This window comes from Anabrus simplex, chromosome 7 (genome assembly GCF_040414725.1).
Source record: "Anabrus simplex isolate iqAnaSimp1 chromosome 7, ASM4041472v1, whole genome shotgun sequence".
Classification (NCBI taxonomy): Eukaryota; Metazoa; Arthropoda; class Insecta; order Orthoptera; family Tettigoniidae; genus Anabrus; species Anabrus simplex.
In genome coordinates, this window is record NC_090271.1 from 263,191,957 (window position 1) to 263,217,870 (window position 25,914).

The 25,914-nt window shown below is 41.4% G+C and overlaps 1 protein-coding gene across 1 annotated transcript in view; it reads left to right on the plus strand.

The window, feature by feature from the left end:
- The window catches only part of LOC136877101 (ciliary microtubule inner protein 2B), a 297,050-nt gene that overhangs the window by 231,658 nt on the left and 39,478 nt on the right, over positions 1-25,914 (plus strand). Inside the window, exons 2-3 of the mRNA XM_067150917.2 lie at positions 8,120-8,195; positions 13,112-13,271. Coding sequence (XP_067007018.2) covers positions 8,120-8,195; positions 13,112-13,271 — 236 coding nt within the window. The remainder of the gene's footprint in view (positions 1-8,119; positions 8,196-13,111; positions 13,272-25,914) is intronic.

Below are 25,914 nucleotides of genomic sequence, written 5' to 3' on the forward strand. Positions count from 1 at the left end.
TGAATGTTTACCTTTAGTATTTCTATTACCAGTTAGTTAAGTGTGAAGTGGATGCTTAATGATTTATTTTTGAGATATTGATTTTACGACCTATTATGTACTTTTATAGTTATTTAGATGTATCTGATTTCAAGTTTTAGTTGATTTAATTTTCGAGTAAAACCTTGTCCTTGTGGAAGGTGGAATTGAGTGGGAAGTATTTGATTCTTTCAAACAAACAAAAAAGTAATAATTATATGTATTTACCAGTCGCACCGTACATAATGATGTACACGATTTCGGCAGCCATTGAGACTGTCACAATCAGCCTAGTGACCCTAAGAGCAGTGTATTCAACACTAATCTCGGTCATTTTATACTATATACTTTTAAGGCCTTCTCAGCTCCTGTCTCAATGGATACTGAACGTGGACTTAAACGGTATAAGAGACACATAAACAATGGCTTTCGACATTAATATCGGTTATTTTCCATCATTTTTGCTCGTCAGCCCCTCTAATTCCCCAACCCAGCGGAGGATGTGATTCTTCATCCACAGTATTTTTTCTAAGATGGTAAGTCATATGTGTACCAAGTTTCGTTGAGAGCAATTCTGGAACATACCCACATACAGCACATCCATAATATCCGTTATATTTACATTCATTTTCACCCCCTCTCAAGTGATTGCGGCTGAAGAATGACTTAACCATCCAGAGTGTCACAGATCAACTCTGTGACCTCGTAAGGAACGTATTCGACATTAATATCAGTTAAAAAATTGTTTATATATTTCACCATTTCCCGTAGGTGTGCTAGAGGTGTTTTACCCCAACAGTATTTTTTTTCAGATAGCAAGTCATACGTGTACCAATTTTATATCCGTATTTTTGGTCATTTTGAACATTTTCCTTTCCACCCCTTCTAATATCCACGCCGATAAAGGCTGAACAACGACAACCGGAGTGTGATTATTCATCTCAGCGACCTCGAAAAGTATGGCTGTACCTTAATTAAGGCCACGGCCGCTTCTTTTCAATTCCTAGGCCTTTTCTATCCCATCGTCGCCGTAAGACATATCTGTGTCGGTACGACGTAAAGCAAATTAGCAACAAAAAAATAGAAATGTATGGATTCGACACAATTATCGATTATTTTTATATATCATTCCCCCATTGTTCCCCCACCCCGAAGGAGGCTAAAATTGGACATAAAAAATGTCCGGCGTGTCAGTATTCATCTCAGCGACAGCGAAAAGTATGGAATCAACACTACTTTTGATGATTTTTATATCTCAACCCTCACTCCCTACCCCTAAGGGCAGGTGGGGTGTCTAATTCCCACGTGGTTTGTCTCATGATACTAAAAATTCGGAGTGCCGCTGTTTATCTCAGTGACCCCGAAAAATGTAGATTCGACATTATTTTCGACAATTTTTATGTATCACTACCCCCACACCAGGGGAGCTGAATTTGGACTTATAAAAAATCCTAAGTCTCACTATTCATCTCAACAACCACGAAAATTATGGATTCGACACTATTTTCGGTCATTTGGATATATCACTCCCCCCTCGCCCCCCCACCCCAGAGGGGGCTGAACTTGGATTTTAAAAATTCCGGAGTGCCAATATTCACCTTGGCGACCCCGAAAACTATGTATTCGACACTATTTTCGATTAATTTTATATAACACTCCCCCCGCCTCCACCCCAAAGGGGGTTGAACATGGACTTTAAAAATATTCAGATTGTCACTATTCATCTCAGCGAACACGAAAACTATGGATTCGACACTATTTTCGATTTTTTTTATTCGCTCCCCAATGGGTACATGGGGCGTCCTACCCCCAAGTGGTTTGTCAAAACAAATCCGGAGTGTAACCATTCACCTCAGCGATCCCGAAAAGGGTGGATTTGACGCTATTTTCGGTCATTTTGATATACCACTCCACCCTCGCCCCCACCCCAAAGGGTGTTGAACTTGGACTTTAAAATCTTCCAGAGTGTCACTGTTCATCTCAGCGACCACGAAAGATATGGATTCGACACTTTTTTAAATATTTTATATGTCAACCCCTCGCCCCCCGCCTCAGTGGGTACGTGGTGGTGTCTTACCCCCACGCAGTTCGTCAAAAGAAATTCGGAGTGTCAATATTCATCTCAGCGACCCCGTAAAGGATGGATTCGACCCCATTTTCGGTTATTTTGATTTATCACTCCCCCCTCGCTACCACCCCAAAGGGGGCAGAACTTCGCCTTTAAAAAATTCCGGAATGTCACTATTCATCTCAGTGACCGTAAAAAGTATGGATTCGACACTATTTTCGAATATTTTATATGTCACTCACTTTGCGCCCCCCACCCCTATGGGTATATGGGGTGACTTACCCCCACGCGGTTTGTCAAAAGAAATCCGGAGTGTTGCAATTCATCTCAGCGATCCCGAAAAGGATGGATTCGACACTATTTCCTATTACTTTGATATATCACTCCCTCCTCGCCCCACACCCAAAAGGGGGCTGAATTTGGACCTGGAAAAATTCCGGAGTATCACTATTCATCTCAGCGAATCCGAAAACGATGGATTCGACACTATGTTCATATATTTTGATATGTGACCACCCGCCCCCTCCCCCGTCCCTAAGGGTACATGGGATGTCTTACCCCACGCGGTTTGGACTTTAAAATATTCCGGAGTGTCAGTATTCATCTCAGCGACCACGAAAAGTATGGATTCGACATTATTGTCGAAAATTTTATGTCACCCCCCTCGCCTCTCACGCCCCTATGGATACGTGGGGTGTCCTACCCCATGCGGTTTGTCAGAAGAAATCCGGAGTGTTACTATTCATCTCAGCGACCCCGAAAAGGATGGATTCGACACTATTTCCTATTACTTTGATATATCACTCCCCCCTCGCCCTCGCCCAAAAGGCGGCTGAATTTGGACTTGGAAAAATTCCGGAGTATACTATTCATCTCAGCGAATCCGAAAACGATGGATTCGACACTATTTTCATATATTTTGATATGTGACCCCCGCCCCCCCCCCCCCGTCCCTAATGGTACATGGGGTGTTTTACCCCATGCGGTTTGGACTTAAAAATATTCCGTAGTGTCAGTATTCATCTCAGCGACCCCGAAAAGGATGGGTTCGACACTATTTTCGATTATTTTTATATCTGACTCCCCTTTGCCCCCACCCCAAAGGGGGCTGAATTTGGTCTTTAAGAAATTCCGGAGTGTCAGTATTCATCTCAGCGACCCCGAAACGTATGGATTGGACACTATTTTCGAATATTTTTAAATATCACCCCCTCGCCCCCCCCCCCGCCCCGACCCTAAGGGTACTTCGGGTGTCTTACCCCAACACGGGTTGTCAAAAAAATCCGGAGTGTCACTATTCATCTCAGCGCCCCGAAAAGGATGGATTCGACATTATTTTCTATTATTTTGATATATATCACTCCAACCTCGCCCCCCCCCCCAAGCAAAAGGGGACTGAATTTGGACTTGGAAAAATTCCGGAGTATCACTATCCATCTCAGCGAATCCGAAAACGATATATTCGACACTATTTTTGTATATGTTTGTATGTGACCCCCTCGCCCCCCGCCCCCAACGGTAATTCGGGTGTCTTACCCCAACGCGGTTTGTCAAAAAAAATCCGGAGTGTCACTATTCATCTCAGCGTCCTCGAAAGAGATGGATTCGACACTATTTTCGATTATTTTGATATATCACTCCCCCTCGCCCCCCACCCAAAAGGGGGCTGAATTCGAACTTTGAAAATTTCCGGAGTGTCACTATTCATCCCAGCGACCCCGAAAAGTATGGATTCGACACAATTTTCGAATATTTATAATGCGATCCCCCTCGCCCCTCGCCCCTAAGGGTACTTGGGGTGTCTTACCCCCACGCGGTTTGTCTTCTGATACTAAGTCGTAAGTGTACCAAGTTTGGTGCAAATCGCTCCAGTGGTTTAGGAGGAGATGTAACAAATACATACATACATACATACATACAAACATACAATGACATTTATATATATATAGATATGGCTTGTTTAACTTGCGAGGGTGTCATGTGAAACGTAGAATTTTTCTCTGTCAGGTGCAGGGGAGTTGTAATTGCTGTATAGTGTTCTATGTTTCCTTTCTCTGTCAATATTATGTCCGGGAGTGGTAAAATATATATTGAGGGAATCCAGGGATATGTCAATAGGATGATCGTCTCTTTGTTTACCTATTCCCATGTGTTCTAGTTCTTTCCAAGCCATAGCAGGTCTAGTAATTTGTTTTAGCAGGGTATGTGCATGTCTAATTCTAGCGTTGCGTACTGCTTGCGGTGTTTTATTTCGTAGCCGTTTAAATGCGTCAAAATTGTCTTGTGTCGGTTGTCGCTTAAACTTTCTATGTGCGGCATCTCGTCTTGCAAGTAACTCCTTTAGCTCTAAGTTTAGCCACGGTGCTGGGGCTCGTGTTACCCATACTGTTTTCGGCGGGGCGTGTCGATCATAGAGCGCTGTCAGATATTCGTTAAATATGTTTATATGTTTACTTTAATGTCAATGTCGTCAACTGTCAGTATATGGTGCCATGGGATGTCTAGTACTTACACCTAGGTACTTACAGTGTTCCCCATGAGGTACTGTCGCCCCTATCAATACAGTAATTAAAACAGAGGAGTTTTCCTCTTGGGAAATTTACAACTTGACGTTTCATCCTATTTGCCAAAATATTGCATTATCCGCTGTACATCTCACAACATAGTCTAAGTCACCCTGCAGTCTCTGTATAGAATAATATCATCCGCAGGTAGTGTTATCTGTAATTCCAGTTCTTTACTCAAATCATTTATAGTGTACATTCGTATATAAGAAAACATGAAGGCCCAATAATACTGCCCTGCAGACCTCTCTTTTAATCATTACAGGATCAGATAACACTTCACCTACTGTAATTCTCTGAGTTCTATTTTCTGGAAACCTCCGTCTCTAATCTGACACATCCACTCCGGTGGCCCTCCGAAGATGCTGGCGGAACGAGATGGCAGTAGCATGGACCTAAAACGTGCGGTCCATACACCATCGACCTTGCAAGTGATGTTGTTTAACTAACCAACTAATGCCTCCTAATGGGGAAACATCGAAAATAATCTGGTTTTAGCGTCACTAAGTATCTCAGACACTGGCCTAGGTTTTCGGCGACGGAAGGATGGGAAAGGACTAAGATTGGGAAGGTAGCGGCCGTGGCCATAATTGAGACACAGTCCCAGCATTTGCCTGGTGTGAAAAAGGGAAACCACGGAAAGGCATCTTCAGACCTGCCGACGACGATGCGATTCGAACCCACTATCTCCCGAATGCAAGCTCACAGCTGCACGACTCTAACCGTACGGCCAACTCGCTCGGTAAATTGGCCTAAACCGACATTGCGTACAGTAAATTATTCGAGGTACCGTGATGTATACCGTGTGAAGTCGTAATATATACAACATTGTAAGCACTGTGTTCAGCAAATACAGAGACAATTATGAGTCGCTTACATCCTGGACAAAAGGAATAAATCTGTTGGGCAAAGAATTATTTTTGGTGTGGTCCGCCTCTGTGGTGTAGTGGTTAGTGTAATTAGCTGTCAACCCCGGAGGCCCGGGTTCGATTTCCAGCTCTGCCACGAAATTTGAAAAGTGGTACGAAGGCTGGAACGGGGTTCACTCAGCCTAGGGAGGTCAACTGAGTAGAGGTGGGTTCAATTCCCACCTCAGCCATCCTGGAAGTGGTTTTCCGTGGTTTCCCAATTCTCCTCTAGGCAAATGCCGGGATGGTACCTAACTTAAGGCCACGGCCGCTTCCTTCCCTCTTCCTTGTCTATCCCTTCCAATCTTCCTATCCCCCAGCAAGACCCCTGTTCAGTATAGCAGGTGAGGCCGCCTGGGCGAGGTACTGGTCATCCTCCCCAGTTGTATCTCCGACCCATAGTCTGAAGCTCCAGGACACTGCCCTTGAGGCGGTAGAGGTGGGATCGCTCGCTGAGTCCGAGGGAAAAACCGACCCTGGAGGGTAAACAGATAAAAAAATAAGAAGAAATACTTGTACTTCGTTAAGAACATAGAATAGGGCTTGAGTCTGTAACAGCTGTTTGTTTTAAATGCCTGAGTGGTTAAAGAAGTCAGTATTTATTCTGAATTTATTTTAAATTTTATGACAGAGTTTTTCTAATTGAAGACGACGGATGTACTGACCTCAGTAATTTGTGTGAAATATGGACGTAAGTGTATACTAGGCCTACTGACAGTCCTAAGTCTGCAAATAGGAAGGAAAACGTTGTTACAGTGACTTGTTTATAAACGCGAAGCACGCTCGCTCTCTCATTTGAAGAGGAGGCAATTTACATACCGTATCTCATATAAATAAGGGGCAATATACGCCATTTCTTGATCTGAGGAAAAAATTGATCATCTCCTGTTAATTCTGCGAGCTATTCCCTGGTAGTCATGCGACAGCTGTTCAACGAATGACTGATGAGGAGTCCCGTGAGGGTCCGTAATGGCTGTTGTACAGCATCAAATATTTATTTCATTTCAGTACTTCACAATAAAAATTGTCAAATCTTCTCAAAGACTGTTCAGCATTGCTGAAGGTTTGACAAGATTTGAAAAGATTTGGTAAGGTTTGTTAGCATTTTGTTTTAACATGGAAGAAAGGCACACAGCAGTTGTGGTTCTTGGACTAGCAGTGGAATACATTCTTGAAAAGAAGATAAAAGCACAATAAATCCTAACTTACATGGGGAAAAGATTAATGTTCAGCATAACTTTTGCAATTTATTTATTGCCATAACATCATTTGCAAAGGTTATATTATATTGAATTTACTCAGATGAATTGAGTAAAAACGATAGCAATGCAACGGTAATTCATATCTTATTTCATAAAAACATACTAGGATATTTCATAATAATAATAACATGCGAAGATCATCATAAATCGAATAATGGTGACAATGTTGTGTTGTGTTGTGTTGTGTTGTGTTGTGTTGTGTTGTGTTGTGTTGTGCTGTGCTGTGTTACCATACGGTGATCAGTATAAAAGCTGTCCACTTCCTTGAGATATTTCTATTGTAATCTCCTCGTACGCTGTCGTTTTGTTAATTTGATTGTGGTACTCTACGGGGCCTACTAAATATAAGCAGGGATGTGCCTCATACTTAGCTATTAATACATATACAACATCCCTTAGTCATGAGAAACGACCGGGCGAATTGGCCGTGCGCGTAGAGGCGCGCGGCTGTGAGCTTGCATCCGGGAGATAGTAGGTTCGAATCCCACTATCGGCAGCCCTGAAGATGGTTTTCCGTGTTTTCCCATTTTCACACCAGGCAAATGCTGGGGCTGTACCTTAATTAAGGCCACGGCCGCTTTCTTCCAACTCCTAGGCCTATCCCATCGTCGCCATAAGACCTATCTGTGTCGGTGCGACGTAAAGCCCGTAGCCAAAAAAAGAACGTCATGAGAAACGAAGCCACTTTCGTTGTTTTGATTCTCAGCAATTCCAGGATGCCTAGCGTGCACCATTAATACTCCAATTCCATTGGTCACATCTGGCAAAGATTTAACAGTTCTCTGATCGATTAGAACATGTTCTAATTCGCTTTCAAGACTTTTCAAATATTGCAAGCGATTGACTAGTAAACTTGTGACTAGTAAATTCTTGTGAGGTCTTCTGAAGTCTTGAATTTGACAAACATTTAATCATGTACAACAGGCTTAAGGGATACAAGAGATCAGTTTAGGAGAATCCTAAGCGTATCCTTGTTGCCGTGAACATGACGTGTTTCTTATGTCCTTTCAGTCGGACAGGTTAATTAAAAGCAGTCATCACAACGCCTTGAGCCCACCATTCGACAATGGGTACAACTGGGCCACTTCAACTAATTGTTCAGGGCATTATCTATCCGTTGTAGCCGTAGGCAACCTCTGTGCCAGTTCCACAAGCAAACCAGATCTCGATCACCTTCAGCAACACAGACCGACGGATCAACAGCCGATATCACAAGTCTGCTAAATAAGTTTGTATGTCCCTGTTGATTGATTGGCCCGTTATTGGTACTGAGACGGATTGTTTTGTTCTCTGTTACAGCTATACAGGACATTGCCCCAGTCTCAAGTTTCGTGTTGGCAAGCGATATGGCGCGAACACCAACGAGATTATCAAGGTAACGGTATTTTCATTTCTTAAATGCAAAATATCTAGTTTGAATATTTAGATTCTCTGGAAGGCTTTAGAAAGTAAAAAATGAAAAATCCATGTCTCTGTATTTACAAAAATGTATGTATTTTATATGTTGCATTTATAAATACGTTTTTGTTTATCAATCTGTCCGGCTCCTTGACTGAATGTTCAGCGTAGTCACCTTCAGTTCAGAGGGTCGGACTTCGATTCCCGGTCGGGTCGCAGATTTTAACCATCTCAAATGGTTATTCCCCCTGGCTCGGGGACAGCGTGGTGGTGATGGTGGTGATTATTGCTTTAAGAGGAAGTACAACTGGGCAACCATCCTCTAATAACACTAATCAGAGGTAAAAAATGCTACGTGGCAGGAGTAGGCTATGTGACTGCACCGGTTTTCACCCTCTCACTTCCTATTATAATATTACGCCATTAATTTCATCGTATTAATTCCTCTGATGAGGCTGACGTCAGGAAGGGCATTCGGTCGTAGAAACTCGCTACGAAGATTTATCTGACTTCACACCCGACCCGGGTCAAGAGTTGGACCCTGATTATCAGCCACAGTATGTGCTGCAGAAGGCACGGCGGGAAAAGCACAATACAAGTTGTGTGTGGAGTCTAAATTCTTCTCACTGTTGTAGACGCTGTGGCGTCACCCTGATCGACGATGGAGGTGTGGCAGGCGGCAGCCAAACTTCGACGGAGAAGGTCGATGTTTCAAAGTTCCGGTGTGATTTATCATAGGTGGGCGTGGGAGATCGCTTATCAGTGTTCATCTTCAGCCATTGCATTGACATAGGGCAATATAATGTTTTTCTTTGTACTCACAGAACAACATTTAAAGTAAAATATAAACGTGGAACTTCTACAAGAATTCATCACAGCTGTCAGAGGTACATGACATGACAGAGTCAGTTTCATATCTCCCAGCATAACCTAGTTGTGAATAAAGAGTTATTCTATGGTTCTACTATCATTAGTTACCTACAAGTATCATGAAGTAATTTCGAAACTACTGTCCGAAATATTTTCAGATATTCTTCAAATTTCGCGCCATGACATCAAGTTTTAATCCTAGGCCGCCAGATTTCACTGCATTCACCCCACTCACTCTTATTACCGGACACTTCAGGCCATTCCATTTTTTTTTCTTTTGCTAGTTGCTTTACGTCGCACGGACACAGATAGGTCTTATGGCGACGATGGGACAGGAAAGGGCTAGGGGTTGGAAGGAAGCGGCCGTGGCCTTAATTAAGGTAGGGGAAGACCGGGCAAAGTGAATAAGCTAATTTTATATCAGTTTATTTCTGTAATTAAGAACGACAATGGCATGATCTTTACTATAATTGTTCCTTGTTATCTTTCCATATAATTGATACAAAAACAGAATCAATCGTTAAGCTATCCATAGTTAAAATTCGGTATTAAGTAATTCTATCAGCCGGGCAAAGTGAATATTCACATACGGACAAAGTGGATGACGAAATGAATTGTTTAAAAGTGGGAATGTTATTACTAAGAAAACACATATTTGATATTTGCATACAAATGGAATTCAGAAATTTGTCTTTAATAGTTTTTATAGCGTTCACAGTTTACCTGTTATAGCTAATTTAAGGATAAAAAGAGAGAAAATAAGCACACATTCAATACACTGAAAATTAATCATTCTTATTCCGTTCCTTTAAGTGAAATCCAAACTTTACATCACAATATCCATACTGAACAGAGTACTTGCCGTTATACTGATTTTGTTTATTTGTTCCTATAGAATACTGTAGAATCGATCTACTTGAGGACGATTAAACCAGCGAGCCCTTGCAACTGATGTTGGTTCTGGAGTCTGCAATACAATATCGCGATGTTGACTTTGAAAGCCCTTCTGCCAGTCAGCTACAGCATTAACATTTTTTTCCATCTTGAAGGGCAAGGGACTTTATTTCTATTGGCAAAATCATATGCCAATTTCATAAATTCCATTCTTGTAAGTCCGTAGAAAAGACTGTCCCTTTCTCCCAAATAGTCAACCAGTTCGAGTTCTTCTTCCTCACTGAAAACTATTCTAAATCTGCCTAACTGCTTCTTGCTAAGAGCCACATTTGTAGTGCCGGCACAGCGTCGAAAAAGGCAGACCGTATTTTGTAGTAACGGAGTTAATAGGATTTGTCCTACATGCCTCCAGAGCATTCTTCAACGTCTCTTCGGGTCAGCTGCCTTGATCACTGGTTCGTTTGTAATTGTAAACCATCTGCAAACAAAAATTACAATATTCAGATTATTATTGATACACTTGATATGTTAATTTTTCATGTTATTCAGAAATTGTTAAAATTAATCTGCTTTGAACAGGTTACAATCGTACTGGACCTACCAGTTTACACTGGTCTGCGTGGTAAAATAAATAAATAAATGAATAAATAAAAAAATAAAAAATAAATAATTAAATAAATAAATAGTTTGATATTTATATAAAGATAAAATATTACTCACTCTAAAGTAGTTATGAACAAAGTATTCAACAACATTAACCTGCCCGGGCAAAGTGAATAAATATCCGCTGTGCCCTATTCACTTTGCCCAGCTGTGCTCCATTAAGGAAATCGTGACTGAACGCTTAAATTAAATGTAGCATAAAGCAAGCAAAGTGTGTCCAGAAGTGGTTAGGAAGAACACTAAAATAAAATGTAATCACTTTTAAAATAGCTATAAATATCTATGAATAACAGTGTGTTTCTTACCTTGATAAAATTTTTAGAAATATTGCAAAAATCTTCTAACACCTCCAGTCTCACTCTCTTCACCACTGCAGTCTTTGTGCCACTGATTCTTATGTCTCCAGCAGATTGCAAAACTTCCTGCAGAAGCAACTCAGCGACACCTAGCGTAATTTTCCGTAAATTTTACTTATTCGCTTTGCCCGGGCTCTTCGCTTTGCCCGGTCTTCCCCTACAGCCCAGCATTCACCTGGTGTGGAAATGGGAAACCACGGAAAACCATCTTCAGGGCTGCCGATAGTGGGGTTCGAACCTACTATCTCCCGAATACTGGATACTGGCCGCACTTAAGCGACTGCAGCTATCGAGCTCGGTGAATTAGTGCTTTTAAGATGGAACTTTTATTCTTCGAAAACATTTACATGAGAAATAATTTAAAGAATTCCCATCTATGAAAACACGTAGTCGTGCGACTGTAACAATGATAGTAAAAAAAGTAACAAATAATTTGACATTCGCCTTAAAAATATTGAAAAATGTCGCCTGAATTAAAGATTTTTATAACGTCCGTTTCTGAAAATTTTGAACTAGCTTCAGTCAAATTTCAAGGAGAACTGATAAGGATTCAAGAGAATAAGTAAGTAGTCTAATATTGTCCCAGCTACACATTCAAAAACAACAATAGCAATAACACAACAGTGAACTGTCACCTGAGGCTCTTACCTTTGTCAACTCACAGGAGATTCGTCATTGACAAATCCCACAACTGCTTAAAATAAATGAACAAATTGTATGACAGTTAGAACCAAGAAATATCACTGGGGTCAATTACTGACCCCCTCCCTCCCCATCCATCCCCGTTTGGTGTGCGACTGTTAAGAACTTTACGACTCTCTTTTCGGTTTAAACATACCAGCTAGTTAAATGAACGATTAGTTCTAAGATGCTCATTACCGAACGAGTTGGCCGTGAGCGTAGGGGCGCGCAGCTGTGAGCTTGCATTCGGGAGATAGTGGGTTCGAACCCTACTGTCGGCAGCCCTGAATATGGTTTTCCGTGCTTTCCCATTTTCACACCAGGAAAATGCTGGGCCATGGCCGCTTCCTTACCACTCCTAGCCCTTTCCTATCCCATCCTCACCATAAGGCCTATCTGTGTCGGTGCGACGTAGAAGCAAATTGTAAACAAACAATAATCAAATGCTCATTGTTCATTTTCAAAATGTGTCTGCTGCTTGAAGAAAGAAAGAAAGAAAGAAAGCCTAATTCAAACAATTTTGAAATTGGTATAAAATTATTAAGAATGGGATCTGAGTTTATATGATATATTTTAGCCAAAAAATATCTTCTGAAAATGTATATTGTTTAATATCTGTTTTACGTCGCACCGCCGCAGAAGGTCTTACGGCGACGATGGAATAGGAAAGGACTAGGACTAGAAAAGAAAGGGTGGAGGTCGTAATTAATGTACAGCCCCAGCATTTGCCTGGTGTAGAAATGGGAAACCACCGAAAACCATCTTCAGGGTTGTTGACAGCGGGGCTCGAACCCACCATCTCCCATGTGTAAACTCACAGATACGTGACCCAAGCCGCGTAGCCAATTTTTTTGGTCCTTAAAAAAATCACCCCATATTGTGGGTAACTATTGGTATATCATTGAGTATTGGTAGACTCCTGATACTGGTTCTATACATAATCAACCTGCCTACTGTCATTTCTTAATGGATACAGTACTTTTGCATCCATCTCTTGGCACCGGCCAGAGTAAAGTGTAGCTTCCACCGAAGTCCCAGACAACATCCATGGCTGTGACAATATGGAAGTTGCTGGGGTATGGGTAGTGCTGAGTAATGACATTCAGAGCATGACTAGTGCATCTGAGTGTTATGAAAAGTGCTGCTCATAGGGTCAGTCGTGCTGCAATAGTACTTTCTGACCCAGTGAGGAAAGCAATGGCAAACTACCTCACTCCTCATCTTGCCTAGTACGCCTCATTTTGGTGCTGCCGTTGGTTTTTGGGGTTTCCTTATAACCGCATAACCTTTGGTGGTGCTATTTGAGGATCCAACCAGCCTCTGGGCTGATGACCTAACAGACAGACAGACAGACAGACAGACAGACAGACAGACAGACATAATCAACCTGTCATTGTTATGATTAACCGATTCGTGTTTTCTGTTCCAGGAATATCGTGACAAGGGTGTTTCTATACGTCATGAACCTTACCGGCAAGGTGAAGCTTACAAGAAAGTCCTGACACCTATTGAGCGTAAAGAGGGTCAAACTGAAGACTACGCTCTTGATGTTAAATACAGATGTCGTCCATATATTCTGGGCTATACTGGTAAGTTTTCCTACCCCTATTGAAAGTCATTTACTGTCACTCACATAATCTTAAATTGTCTATATTCTTCTCTATAACTCTTATTCTCCTGATCTAATAAATACGTGTATATACTGTAGATGAAAATAATATTAGAAGGTGGTGATGGCGATGACGATGATGGTGTGATTATTGTTTTAAGAGGAAGTACAAGTATGCAAGGGTCCTCTCTTTACACTAATTGGAAATGAAAATAGTGATGTTCGGTCAAGAATGAAGGTTTCGGCAAAAGAAAGGAATGCGTCATGAAGGACCTGGTACCATCGGAATCGGAAAACAACAAGCTGACCAAGAGAGGTCGGATACTAAAGATGTGAGTGAGGAGTCTAGCACAAGCAAGTGGAAACAGTATCAGAATCATCCAGAGGTCTCGTGGTCGCTAACCCATGCTTCCAAGTTGACAGCCCCTGGAATTCGCCCATTTTATGTCACCTGTGGATACTCCGGATGTTGAAATAATAATGTCATAGCAAAAAATACACCTTAATGCGCTTGTAAAAGTTATGATATTGGTGTTAATAACCCAAATAAGGAACGAAATTAACCAACAGTTAAAATAAGTTGCAGAACGACTGTAGCTGGGTAAGGTAGCGAAAATTGCCCTTGAGTCAGACAGGACAATTCCTATACCAATCGTTAGCCCTTCATTTGATAAACATTCGTGCCGATTACAAATCGCTATCGGTACCCTAAAAGAAGGTACACCTGGAACGTGCGGGCAGGACCAAAGCGCATTCCTGAAAAACCCGACGTAGAAAAATTCCGCAAAATATCAGGGACGTATGGGACATGAATTCAAACATCCTATAATAGTTTCTAAGTTTAACATTAAATATGACAATTGTCATAGCATTTTTATTGTTACTATTTAATTTATTCAAAATATTCCTGCAGTATTTACGGGTTGTCATGATGAAAAAGAATACCGAATACAAGAAAAATTGTCTGGAAGTAAATAGTTCGAAAGACATAGAAATAGATGAGTAAATATATTACTAAACCCTTAAGAACAGTGCTCTTAAGGTCCATATATATGGTTCTAAATATAACCTCTGAGTGCAATTAAAACAACTGTTGTAATGAAGTCTACTGTAAGGCCGAATCTTTTGGTGAAATCAGCGAAGAATTTAGTGATAATCCCTCTCGTTAATATCATCAAACCGATAACAGTCATGGGCTCGAAAATACATTTTTCGCGAAAGTATTTAATAGTAGGTTCGTATTCCTGCGTCAGCTTCTGCAGCCTGGCTCTTGTGGGTTTCGAATCTGAAAGTGGGGTCTGTAACGTATTCATGGGGAGAATGTGGCTGGAAGGCGATGTTGTTAGCCCGTCCACCGCTACCATCGGCGGAGCGACCATGCACTCTCCCTCAGTGCATTGGCGATGGATGATTTGACTGTTTGATGACATGAGTTCCGTAAAAGTTCACCATGTGGACAGGCTCCGCGTAAATATGGGCAAGTGTATCAATCTCTCTTTGGTAAGAAGATATAGGAATATTCGAGTGACTTACGTCCTTTGTATATGGCAGTTACATCATAACCCTAGTATATTTGGTATCAATTGTAACCCTCTCCAGTGGGTACCTCGTAGTGAAAACTATTTTTTAAAATCCCTGCAGAAAGGGTTGTCTGCCCTACAACAAAGGCGTACAGTAACAGCGTTTCCCGTTTTCTCCTACAGGATTTTCAGTGAAGGGCACGTGTGCTCTGTTAACAAACGAGGACAGTGATGAAGTTTAAAATCATTTCTCCCTTTCTTTAGTGTGTCTGTGGACCATGATCGGTTACTGAATATACTTTTCAGTGACCTACAGTATTGTGTATCGTAGTTGCGCCTGAGAAAACCGCTATGTGATAATATATTTTGGAGAAATACTGACCCGTAGCGCAAATATTATGAAGAGCGAGAATTCCTTGCCAATCTGCCGAACAATATTGAACCTTAGATGACAGAACCTTAGCGGCCAATGATCTAAGGTAAAATAATTCGCATAACGGTTTTTTCAGCACAACGACGAAATATTGATCAACTGAACAAAAACGGAATTGTGTAGTTTTACGTCTATGTGCAAAATAAAGGCTTTGTTACAGCCAGGAAACAGTAAGTTATTCATCCGGTACTCAGTATACGAATACAAGACACTCTATTATTTATTTATTTATTTATTTATTTATTTATTTATTTATTTATTTATTTATTTATTTATTTATTTATTTATTTATTTATTTATCGTTTTACCTACCCTCCAGGGTTGGTTTTTCCCTCGGACTCAGCGAGGGATCCCATCTCTACCGCCTCAAGGGCAGTGTCTTGGAGCGTGTCTTTGTGTCAGGGATACAACTGGAAAGGAGGACCAGTAGGCCCTACCTCGCCCAGGCGGCCTCACCTGCTATGCAGAACAGGGGCCGTATGGGGGCGGGGTATGGGAAGGCTGGAAGTGATACACAAGGAAGAGGGAAGGAAGTGGCCCTGGCCTTAGGTACCATCCCGGCATTTGCCTGGAGGAAAAGTAGGAAGCCACGGAAAACCACTTCGAGGATGGCTGAGGTGAAAATCGAACCCACCTCTACTCATTTGACCTCCCGAGACTGAGTAGGCCCCGTTCCAGCCCTCGTTACCACTTTTCAAATTTCGCGTCAGAATCGGAAATCGAACCCAGGCTTCCGAGGGTGGCAGCTAATCACACACTATCCGACTCGTTGGCTGAATGGTCAGCGTACTGGCCTTCGGTTCAGAGGGTCCCGGGTTCGATTCCCGGCCGGGTCAGGGATTTTAACCTTCATTAGTTAATTCCAATGGCCCCGGGGCTGGGTGTTTGTGCTGTACCCAAAATCCTTGCAACTCACACACCACACATAACACTATCCTCCACCACAATAACACGCAGTTACCTACACAAGACAGATGCCGCCCACCCTCATCGAAGGGTCTGCCTTACAAGGGCTGCACTCGGCTAGAAATAGCCACACGAAATTTATAGCTAATCACACTAACCACCACACCACAGAGGCAGACATTATTATTATTATTATTATTATTATTATTATTATTATTATTATTATTATTATTATTATTATTATTATTATTATTATTATTATTATTATTATTATTGCGTTTCGGCCTTCTAAGGACCATGTTACAATTTCAATTCCTCCTCCTTAGTTGTTCTTTCCTTTTCTTCCAGTATTCTTTCATTGTTTCACTGCGCTTTTTTTTTCCTGTCTTCAGTCCACTTTGTGCCTGTTTTCTTTTCCTTCCTCCCTTGGAATCCTTCCATTTGTAAAACTTTCTTCCTAAAAATCTTTCTTTCCAATAATTCTTCTTCTCGTATGTCGTTCCTTTCCAGGTCTTTCTTGACTTCCTGAATCCAGGTGGTAGTTGATTTCTTTTCCCAAAGGTACTTGAAGATTCGTTTAGTTAGTCTATTGTCATCCATTCTGTAAATTTGTCCAAGAAATAGCAATCTCTTTTTTCTTATTGTTTCTGATATGTTTTCTACGTTCTGGTAAATTTCATTGTAACTTCTTAATTTCCAAAACTCTGCAATTCTTAGAGGACCTAATATTTTCATTATTATTATTATTATTATTATTATTATTATTATTAATCCGTTTACCCTCCAGGATTGGTTTTTCCCTCGGACACAGCGAGGGATCTCATATCTACCGCCTCAAGGGCAGTATCCCTGAGTGAGACTATGGATCAGGGGATACGGCTGGGGAGGAGGACCAGTACCTCTCCCAGGAGGCCTCACGTGTTATGCTGAACAGGGGCATTGTGGGGGGGGGGGATATTGGAAGGGATAGACAAGGAAGAGGGAAGAAAACGGCTGTGGCCTGAAGTTAGGTAGCGTCCCGGGATTTGCCTGCAAGAGGAGTGGAAAACCACGGAAAACCACTTCGAGGATGGCTGAGGTGGGAATAGAACCCACCTCTACTCAGGCTGAGTAGATCCCGTTCCAGCCCTCATACTACTTTTCAAATTTCGTGGCAGAGCCAGGAATAGAACCTGAACCTCCGAGGGTGGCAGCTAATCACGCTAACCACTGCTGAGGCAGACATTTAGTTACATACAATTTTCAATTCAGTACGGTAGGGAATTTTAGTATAAATGTAGGGACATCGAAAAATGAGTTGATAACACTAGTAGGCGTACAATGCACAGGAAGAATAGGCTACCCAAAAGCATAAACTGAAAATTCAACACCGTCGTTTGTTAAGAGTCAAGAAATTACCATGATAGGTTATATATGTTACAAAGGCTCTTGTCGTAAGAAGTGAAAGCAATATCTGAAGTCTGGTAGTCGCTGCTGTCTTAAGAGGAACTACGTAGGTGGTTTGAAAAGTTCCCGGAATGTACTAGAATTAAGTATCTTACCTCGGTGGAACTGTTTTTATTTTTCAACATAGTCTCCCTGTAGACTAATGCATTTGGTCCAGCGATGTTCCAATGCCTTGATCCCATCTCGAAAATGAGATTCCTCCAGGACTGCAAAATACCTCTCCAATTCGGGTGTCAGTTCTTCCCTTGTAGAAAATCTCCGTCCACCGAGGAGAATTTTCAGCTTGGGGGAATAGATGAAAATCTGATGGTGCCAAATCAGGTGAATAAGGCAACAATTCGTACCCCAGTTCATGAAGTTTTGCCATGGCAATAACACTTGTGTGCGGCGGAGATGACCTTTTTCCTTGCCAAACCAGGCCTTGTTTCGCGTATCTTTTCCTGTAGTTGGTCTAGGAGGTTTGCATAGTATTTCCCCGTAATTGTTTGGCCAGTAGGAAGATAATCTATCAGCAGAATGCCTTTTGCATCCCAGAAAACTGAGGTCATGACCTTTCTGGCCGAACGCACTGCCTTTGCTTTCTTTGGTGGTGGTGAATCAGCATGTTTCCACTGCTTTGACTGCTGTTTTGTCTCTGGGGTATAGTAGTGGACCCAAGTTTCATCTGTAGTCACAAACCGGCGCAAAAAATCTTGTTGGTTGCACTGAAAACGGGCCAGACTTTGTTCGGACATTTCCAATCTTGTGCGTTTATTGTCCAATGTCAAGAGCCGCGGCACCCATCTTGCGGATATTTTTTTCATACCCAATTCTTCGGTTAAAATATAATATACCCGTTCAGAAGACATCCCTACAGCTTCAGCAATCTCCCGCACTTTCAGTCGGCGATCCTCCATGACCATTTTATGCACTTTTGCGATAAATTTTGGGGTCGTAACACTTTTTAGCCGTCCACTACGCGGATCATCGTCCAAGCTCTCCCGACCAAATTTAAACTCGCTGGTACACTTGGCAACAGTTGAAAATGAAGGAGCAGAGTCGCCCAGTGTGTTCTGAAAGTCAGCATGAATTTTCTTTGCTTTCATACCTTTCTTTACAAAGTATTTAATCACTGCTCGAATCTCAGTTTTTTCCATTGTCACAAATCACTACGCGGGAACAACAACAAAGAGTCGTTCACTACCACACTCCTGCAGCTAGAGCACTGACGCGCCACGTTGCTCTAGCACTGACATGTAGCGGTGATTCAGAGAATTTTTCAAACCGTCCTCGTACAAATGAGCAACCTTCTTCTCTTAGCATTAATCAGGAAGCAAAGGAAGGTATTGGCAAGTGGAAAGGAAGGACTATGAAGGGCGTCAAAATGAAACATTCCCTAGGCCTCGAGTCGGTATAGAACTACAGTTGACCTAGCGAGATCAGATAAGAAAAATGAACGTGGGTAGCCTCATACAAATAAGTCGAAGCACGGCCAGATTCAGCTACGACCCAGCCAGACCGAATTATTAAGTAGTGATGAGATGATAGTGTAGTGGTGGTGATGATTATTGGTTTGAAACAACGAGTAACTCATTCCCTCTTAACACTAATTAAAAGAGAAAGAGGTTCATTCCTTCGAAGAATGAAAGTATTTATAGTAGAAGTAAGGGAAATACCATGTAAAGTGTGATAATAAAAGACCTATCAGGTCCCGCAAACCTAATACCGTCGGAGTACGGAGAGAACAAGAGTTGGCCAAGGGAGGTCAGATAATAAAAAAAGACAGAAATTACGAACCAGGCACAAGTACGTGGAAGCAATGCGGAGCTCTTTCAGCGTCCTTGTGATCGCCCTCTTCACTTCCTCCAGTTGAGAGCTCTTATTGGCCTAGGACAGTATTTGCTCAAGGTTTCATTATAATTAATGGAGCCTCTGTGAAAAGAGCTATTACTGAGTAGCTATCTTGATAGCCTGTATATTATACGGTATTTCAGCTAGTTAACCGCCTCATTAAGCAACATGCAGGTCATATAAATGCAAATGAACTTAGAAACTAACAGATCAATTTAAGTGATTCAAATAGCACTCAAAATATGAGGACTACAAAGGAGAGTACATTTTATGCCGACCTGAAATACAGGAAAGGACGAGTTAAGAAAACAGGATAACAACCACAATATTATGTTACTGCACACGTAAGAGCATCATGTCATTCTGTTCAGGGTAGAATTACTGACATGGTTCACTGGCAATGGAAATAGAAACACCAGGTGGATTGGAGTAATGTTAAATTAGACATAAAGGAAAAAGGTCAATGAGTAACAATCACCAATTAAAAATTGCCTTCAGATAATAATAATAATAATAATAATAATAATAATAATAATAATAATAATAATAATAATAATAATAATTGTTACCGTGTTTTTGCGGTAGTTATGCGTGAAAGAAGGTGCGGGTTGGTGAACAGGTCTCAAGCTACGAAAGTAAAATTAATTTAAAATTTAACAAGGTTATATTTTCTTTTCAAAATTAAGAATAACAATTACGGCAGGTACAGAGTAGCAAGGCAACAACAGTTCCAATTACAGGATTTACAGGATTTGGGCTTCGAGCCCCAAATTCACAATTCTTGAGCAATTAGCCCGACTTTACTCCAAAATAAATTTTACCAGAGGGGCCGAAAACCCCGTTCATATTCCAGAGCACTTGCTCCAAATTACACAGAAAAGCCTCCTCGAGGCATACAACACTTAATTTTCAAGAAAGAGCCCCTCGCTCTCAACTTTAAGCCTCTCAAAGGCCACACCAAACTCCACCTTCAAGTTGTCCTCTCTGGACATAGACACAGGGGTAAAATACCCAACCTACTGAGGTCTATTAAGTGAGAAAAGATTAATTACTTGACCTCTAAAATAACAATTTGAGAGGAGGCGAACTTGCGCTCCTAATACGCTTTGTTTAAAACCTACTTGGCACTAGGCCGTTAATACAAGGGCTAATCCCATACTAAAGAGGTGACTTAAGAAGGAAACAATTTACATTAAGTCGAAGAAGAATACGTTGAGAAAAATATAAGTTCACCTCAAAACAATATGAGTGGGAGCTCGAGAGGGTTAAGCACTCTCTATCCCAATATGTAGTTTAAAAGATAGAATAGATACAAGTTTCTTTACATTTTAAGGAAGGTTACATAATGGAAAAACTTCGGACCCGCCCCGAGAGTTAAACTGCTGAGCAAGCAAGAAAAGAAGTAATTAGTCAGCCATTACCTGGTTGTTGACTGTCGCCGGAGAAAGAGGCGCTTCCCGCCCCCTGCTATGTACTTTACACACTGAAAGATGGAACAGAAGTGGCACAGAGACCCAAAAATCAGCAGTTTATATCCTCTCGCGGAAAGTTCGAGGCGTTTAGGGGAAGAAAACACCCGCCCACAATCACTTTATTGGGTAGGGTACAGCAACATATCCCAGTTGGGGGAAGATACATCGGATTGGTCAGAAATTAATTAAAGAAATTCGGGATTGGCTAAATACAAAACAAGGGGAAAGAGAGGGGTATACAGCCAACTTAAACAATAACAGAAAGAAATTTAACAAGAAACAAACTTTTGAAATAAAAATTTCTCCAAAAAAACAGTTCTTTCACTCCGCACTAGGGTGCACTATTGTTGATCTTCAGTAGTGTCCTCTAGAAGAGAAAGTTCACACTTCTTACTACAAGCAAAACAAAAATACGTCGAAAATGACACAGTTCAAAAACTCCAAATTTTCCACGTAGTGACATCTTCTGAGAAACTTGAAAATTAATACCGTCAATAAAGTTCAGACTTCCTCCAGCAGAGGAGTTTCAATTGGCGCACCTTTTAAATTAGCGGCGTGGAGGTGTACCGCCCGGTACAATAATAATAATAAACCCATGGCTCAACAGCTCCGAAGGGCCATGGCCTACCAAGCGACAGCTGCTCAACCCGAAGGTCTGCAGATTACGAGGTGGCGTGTGGTCAGCACGACCAATCCTCTCGGCCGTTATTCTTGGCTTTCTAGACCGGGGCCTCCGTCCCACCTTCAGATAGCGCCTCAATTGTTATCACGTAGGTTGAGTGGATCTCGAACCAGCCTTCAGGTACAGGTAAAAATCCCTGACCTGGCCTGGCCGGAAATCGAACCCGGGGCCTCCGGGAAAGAGGCAGGCGCGCTACTCCTACACCGCGGGGCCGCCCAATAAATAATAATAGAATGCCGGGCTGAATGGCTCAGGTGGTTGAGGCGTTGACCTTTTGACCCCAACTTGGCAGGTTCCATCCTGGCTCAGTCCGGTGGTATTTGAAAGTGCTCAGATACTGTACGTCAGTCTCGTGTCGGTAGATTTACTGGCACATAAAAGAACTCCTGTGGGACTAAATACAGGCACCTCGGCGTTTCTAAAAACCGTAAAAGTGGTTAATGGGACGTAATATTATTATTATTATTATTATTATTATTATTATTATTATTATTATTATTATTATTATTAAAATGATGTTCTTAATGTCCCTACAACTTTGCCTCAAGAGTTATTTAACCAATCAGAAGAGATCGACATGGAGTTGTAGCATTTAAATACCTTCAAATGTCTACACCCTCAGCTGGAATCAGTAGTATAATGGGAGAGTTCTGCCGCCTCCTCCCGCGGGAAATTTGAATTCAGGCGGGAAATTTGAATTCAGGCGGGAAATTTGAATTTTGGTGGGAAATTTGAATTTTGGCGGGAAATTTGAATTCTGGCGGGAAATTTGAATTTTGGCGGGAGATTCGAATTTTGGCGCGAGATTTGAATTTGTAAACAAAGCCACGTGCTTTTTGACAGCTGTCATCGACAACAACGCATCGCTAACCTCACTGCTGCCATCTTGACGGGCCTAAACATCAGTAGTGCCAACTTAACCTAACTAGCGTGAGGTAAACAAAGCCACGTGTTTTTGAAAGCCACGTGCTTTTTGACAGACAACAACACATTGCTAACCTCAGTACTGCCATCTTGACGGGCCTAAACCTCAGTAGTGCCAACTTAACCTAACTAGCGCGAGGTAAACAAAGCCACGTGCTTTTTGACAGCCACGTGCTTTTTTGACAGCTGTCATCCGCCATCTTTAAACCACAGAGCACTGTGCTGCCCTCTTTATCGTAGTAGATGTAAAATTCGTCACCTGTCATCGGCAGTGCTGACATCTTGGCGGGCCTAAACCTTAGTGCTAGCAACTTAACCTCACTAGCGTGAGATAAACAAATCCACGTGCAGCTGTCATCCGCCATCTTTAATCCATAGAGCACCGTGCTGCCCTCTTTGTGGTAGCGGATAATTTGAAAAATGCTTTTTGACAGCAACCATCTTTGAGCACCGTGCTGCCCTCTTTAGCTACTTACCTTTGAAATGTGGCGGCGGTAAATTCCACGTGCTTTACAAACCTATATGCTTTTCTGACAGCTGTCATCCGCCATCTTTAATCCAGAGAGAACAGTGCTGCCCTCTATGTGGTGGCGGCAAATTACACGTGCTTTTGTTTGGAAACAAATCAACATGCTTTGTTGACAGCTGTCATCCGCCATCTTTAATCACCGTGCTGCCCTCTTTAGCTACTTACCTTTGAAATGTGGTGGCGGTAAATTCCACGTGCTTTACAAACCTATATACTTTTCCGACAGCTGTCATCCGCCATCTTTAATCGAGATAGAACAGTGCTGCAATCTTTAGTTGAAATGTGGTGGCGGCAAATTCCACGTGCTCTTGTTTGGAAACAAAGCCATGTGCTTTTTTTGACAGCTGTCATCTGCCATCTTTAATCAACAGAGTACCATGCTGCTATCATGCGGGCAATTTCGTCAGCTGTTATCCGCCATCTTTAATCCACAGAACACCGTGCTGCCCTCTTTATGGCTACTACCTTAAGCACGTAGTAGCGGGCAATTTGAAAAGTTCTGTTAGCTATCATCCGCCATCTTTAATCAAGAGAGCACCGTGCCGCCCTCTTTAGCATCTTTAATCCAGAGAGAACAGTGCTGCAATCTTTAGTTTGAAATGTGGTGACAGCAAATTCCACGTGTTCTTGTTTGGAAACAAAGCCATGTGCTCTTTTTTGACAGCTGTCATCCGCCATCTTTAATCAACAGAGCACCATGCTGCTATCATGCGGGCAATTTCGTCATCTTTAATCCACAGAACACCGTGCTGCCCTCTTTATGGCTACTACCTTAAGCACGTAGTAGCGGGCAATTTGAAAAGTTCTGTTAGCTATCATCCGCCATCTTTAATCAAGAGAGCACCGTGCTGCCCTCTTTAGCTAGAAACCTTTGAAATGTGGTGGTGAAAAATTTCACGCGCTCTTGTTTGGAAACAAACTCACGTGCTTTTTTGACAGCCATCATCCGCCATCTTTAAGCAACAAAGTACAGTGCTGCCCTCTTTGTTGTGGCGGTAAATTCCACGTGCTCTTGTTTGGAGGCAAAGCCATGTGCTTTTTTTTGACAGGTGTCATCTGCCATCTTTAACCAACAGAGCACTATGCTGCTATCATGCGGGCAATTTCGTTAGCTGTCATCCGCCATCTTTTAATGAACAGAGCACCGTGCTGCCCTATGCGGGGCAATTTCGTCAGCTGTCATCCGCTCGCATACCCGCAGTGACACATGTTTAGACTTGAACACACACATACTACTGTTCAAAACTTATTACAACTTGAACTGCATACTAGTGTTCGATGTTGCAGAACACAGCATTGCGAGACTAGAATCAAGCACTGTTTAGAAAAACAAAAAATTATCTTCTCAACATACTTACTGAGCTGCTCTTCCTGCTCAGTGAAGGTGCATCTCTATTGAACGTGCATTGCAAAAGCAAGATTGTAAAACATAACAAGACTAGAATCGAACACTGCACTTAATGTTAACTTCAACATGTGATTAGAACATTAAATCAGGTTCAAACATAGCAAGACTAGAATCGAACTCTTCCTACTCTTTCAAGGTACACCTCTATCGAATATGCATTGCAAAAAAACAAGATTGTAAAACATAACAAGACTAGAATCAAACACTGCACTCGATGTTGTTAACTTCAACATGTGATTAGAACATGAAATGAGATTAAAACATAGCAAGACTAGAATCGAACACTGCACTCGATGTTGTTAACCTTAACATGTAATCAGAACATTAATTGATGTGCTCAAAACACTATATAAGTGATCAAGACTAGAATCGAACCCTGCACTCGATGTCGTTAACCTTAACATGTGATCAGAACATTAATTGATGTGTATAACTTCCTTTACCTTTACTTACTCTGCTAAGGTACATCTTTATCGAACATGCATCGCAAAGCGAGAGTGTGCAAGTTTAGACTTGAATACACACTACCGTTCAAAAAACATATATACACATACTATAGTGGGATGTTGTAGTACACTATATTACAAGACTAGAATCAAGCACTGTTTAGGAAAAAAAATCTCTTCTCAACATACTTACTGTGCTAGACGATAACATACTTACGAATTTAATCAACATCTTCTTTCTTGCTCTTATTCTTCTTCGAGAGGAAGGAGTAGGAGGAGAAGGTAATACATAATCTAAAATAAAAGAATATGCCAATTCTACAGTATTTATTCACATCTTGTATGTACTAGTTTTATCATGAATGATTTTACTTGTAGTGATGTTTGCATACTTTTGCTTTCTCGATGTAATTCTTGTATGTACATGCTTTTACGCATCAGTAAAACTAATAACACAAGATTTGTTCTCTATGCCGCGATATATAATGAAAATAGAACGTTGATTTAGTTCTTCTATTTCTAAATCAGTTAGCATGCTAAATCTATTAGGTAAAAAAACTTGAAAGTCTTTGCAGACACATAAAATCCTTTCTCCAAATTTCGTTTTTAATCTTCGTAGTGAAATTACTTTAAATTGCTCATTTAGCGGTAGACCTGTTAACGGCTTGGTAGTTGGTGTTGAAATATGACCTAGCTGGTTAATCTTCTCCATGGTTTTTCTAAAAAGAACAAATATATAAATGTAGCGTTAGCACTTGCATCACACATGGTAATAATAGGATATAAAAGGGTAAGTGTGCTAGCCTAGAGTTACAATGTTCGGAAGAAACCAAGTTTCAACCTATAGAGGTCAGACATGGCTGTGAGTTTGAAATTATAAGATTAACCTCTTCTACAGCATGAAAGATTGAAGAGAATAACTATTTATCAATAGAATAAAGTTGCTATGTTCGAAAGAAACCAAGTTTCAACCTATAGAGGTCAGACATTGCTGAAAGTTTGAAATTATAAGATTAACCTCTTCTAC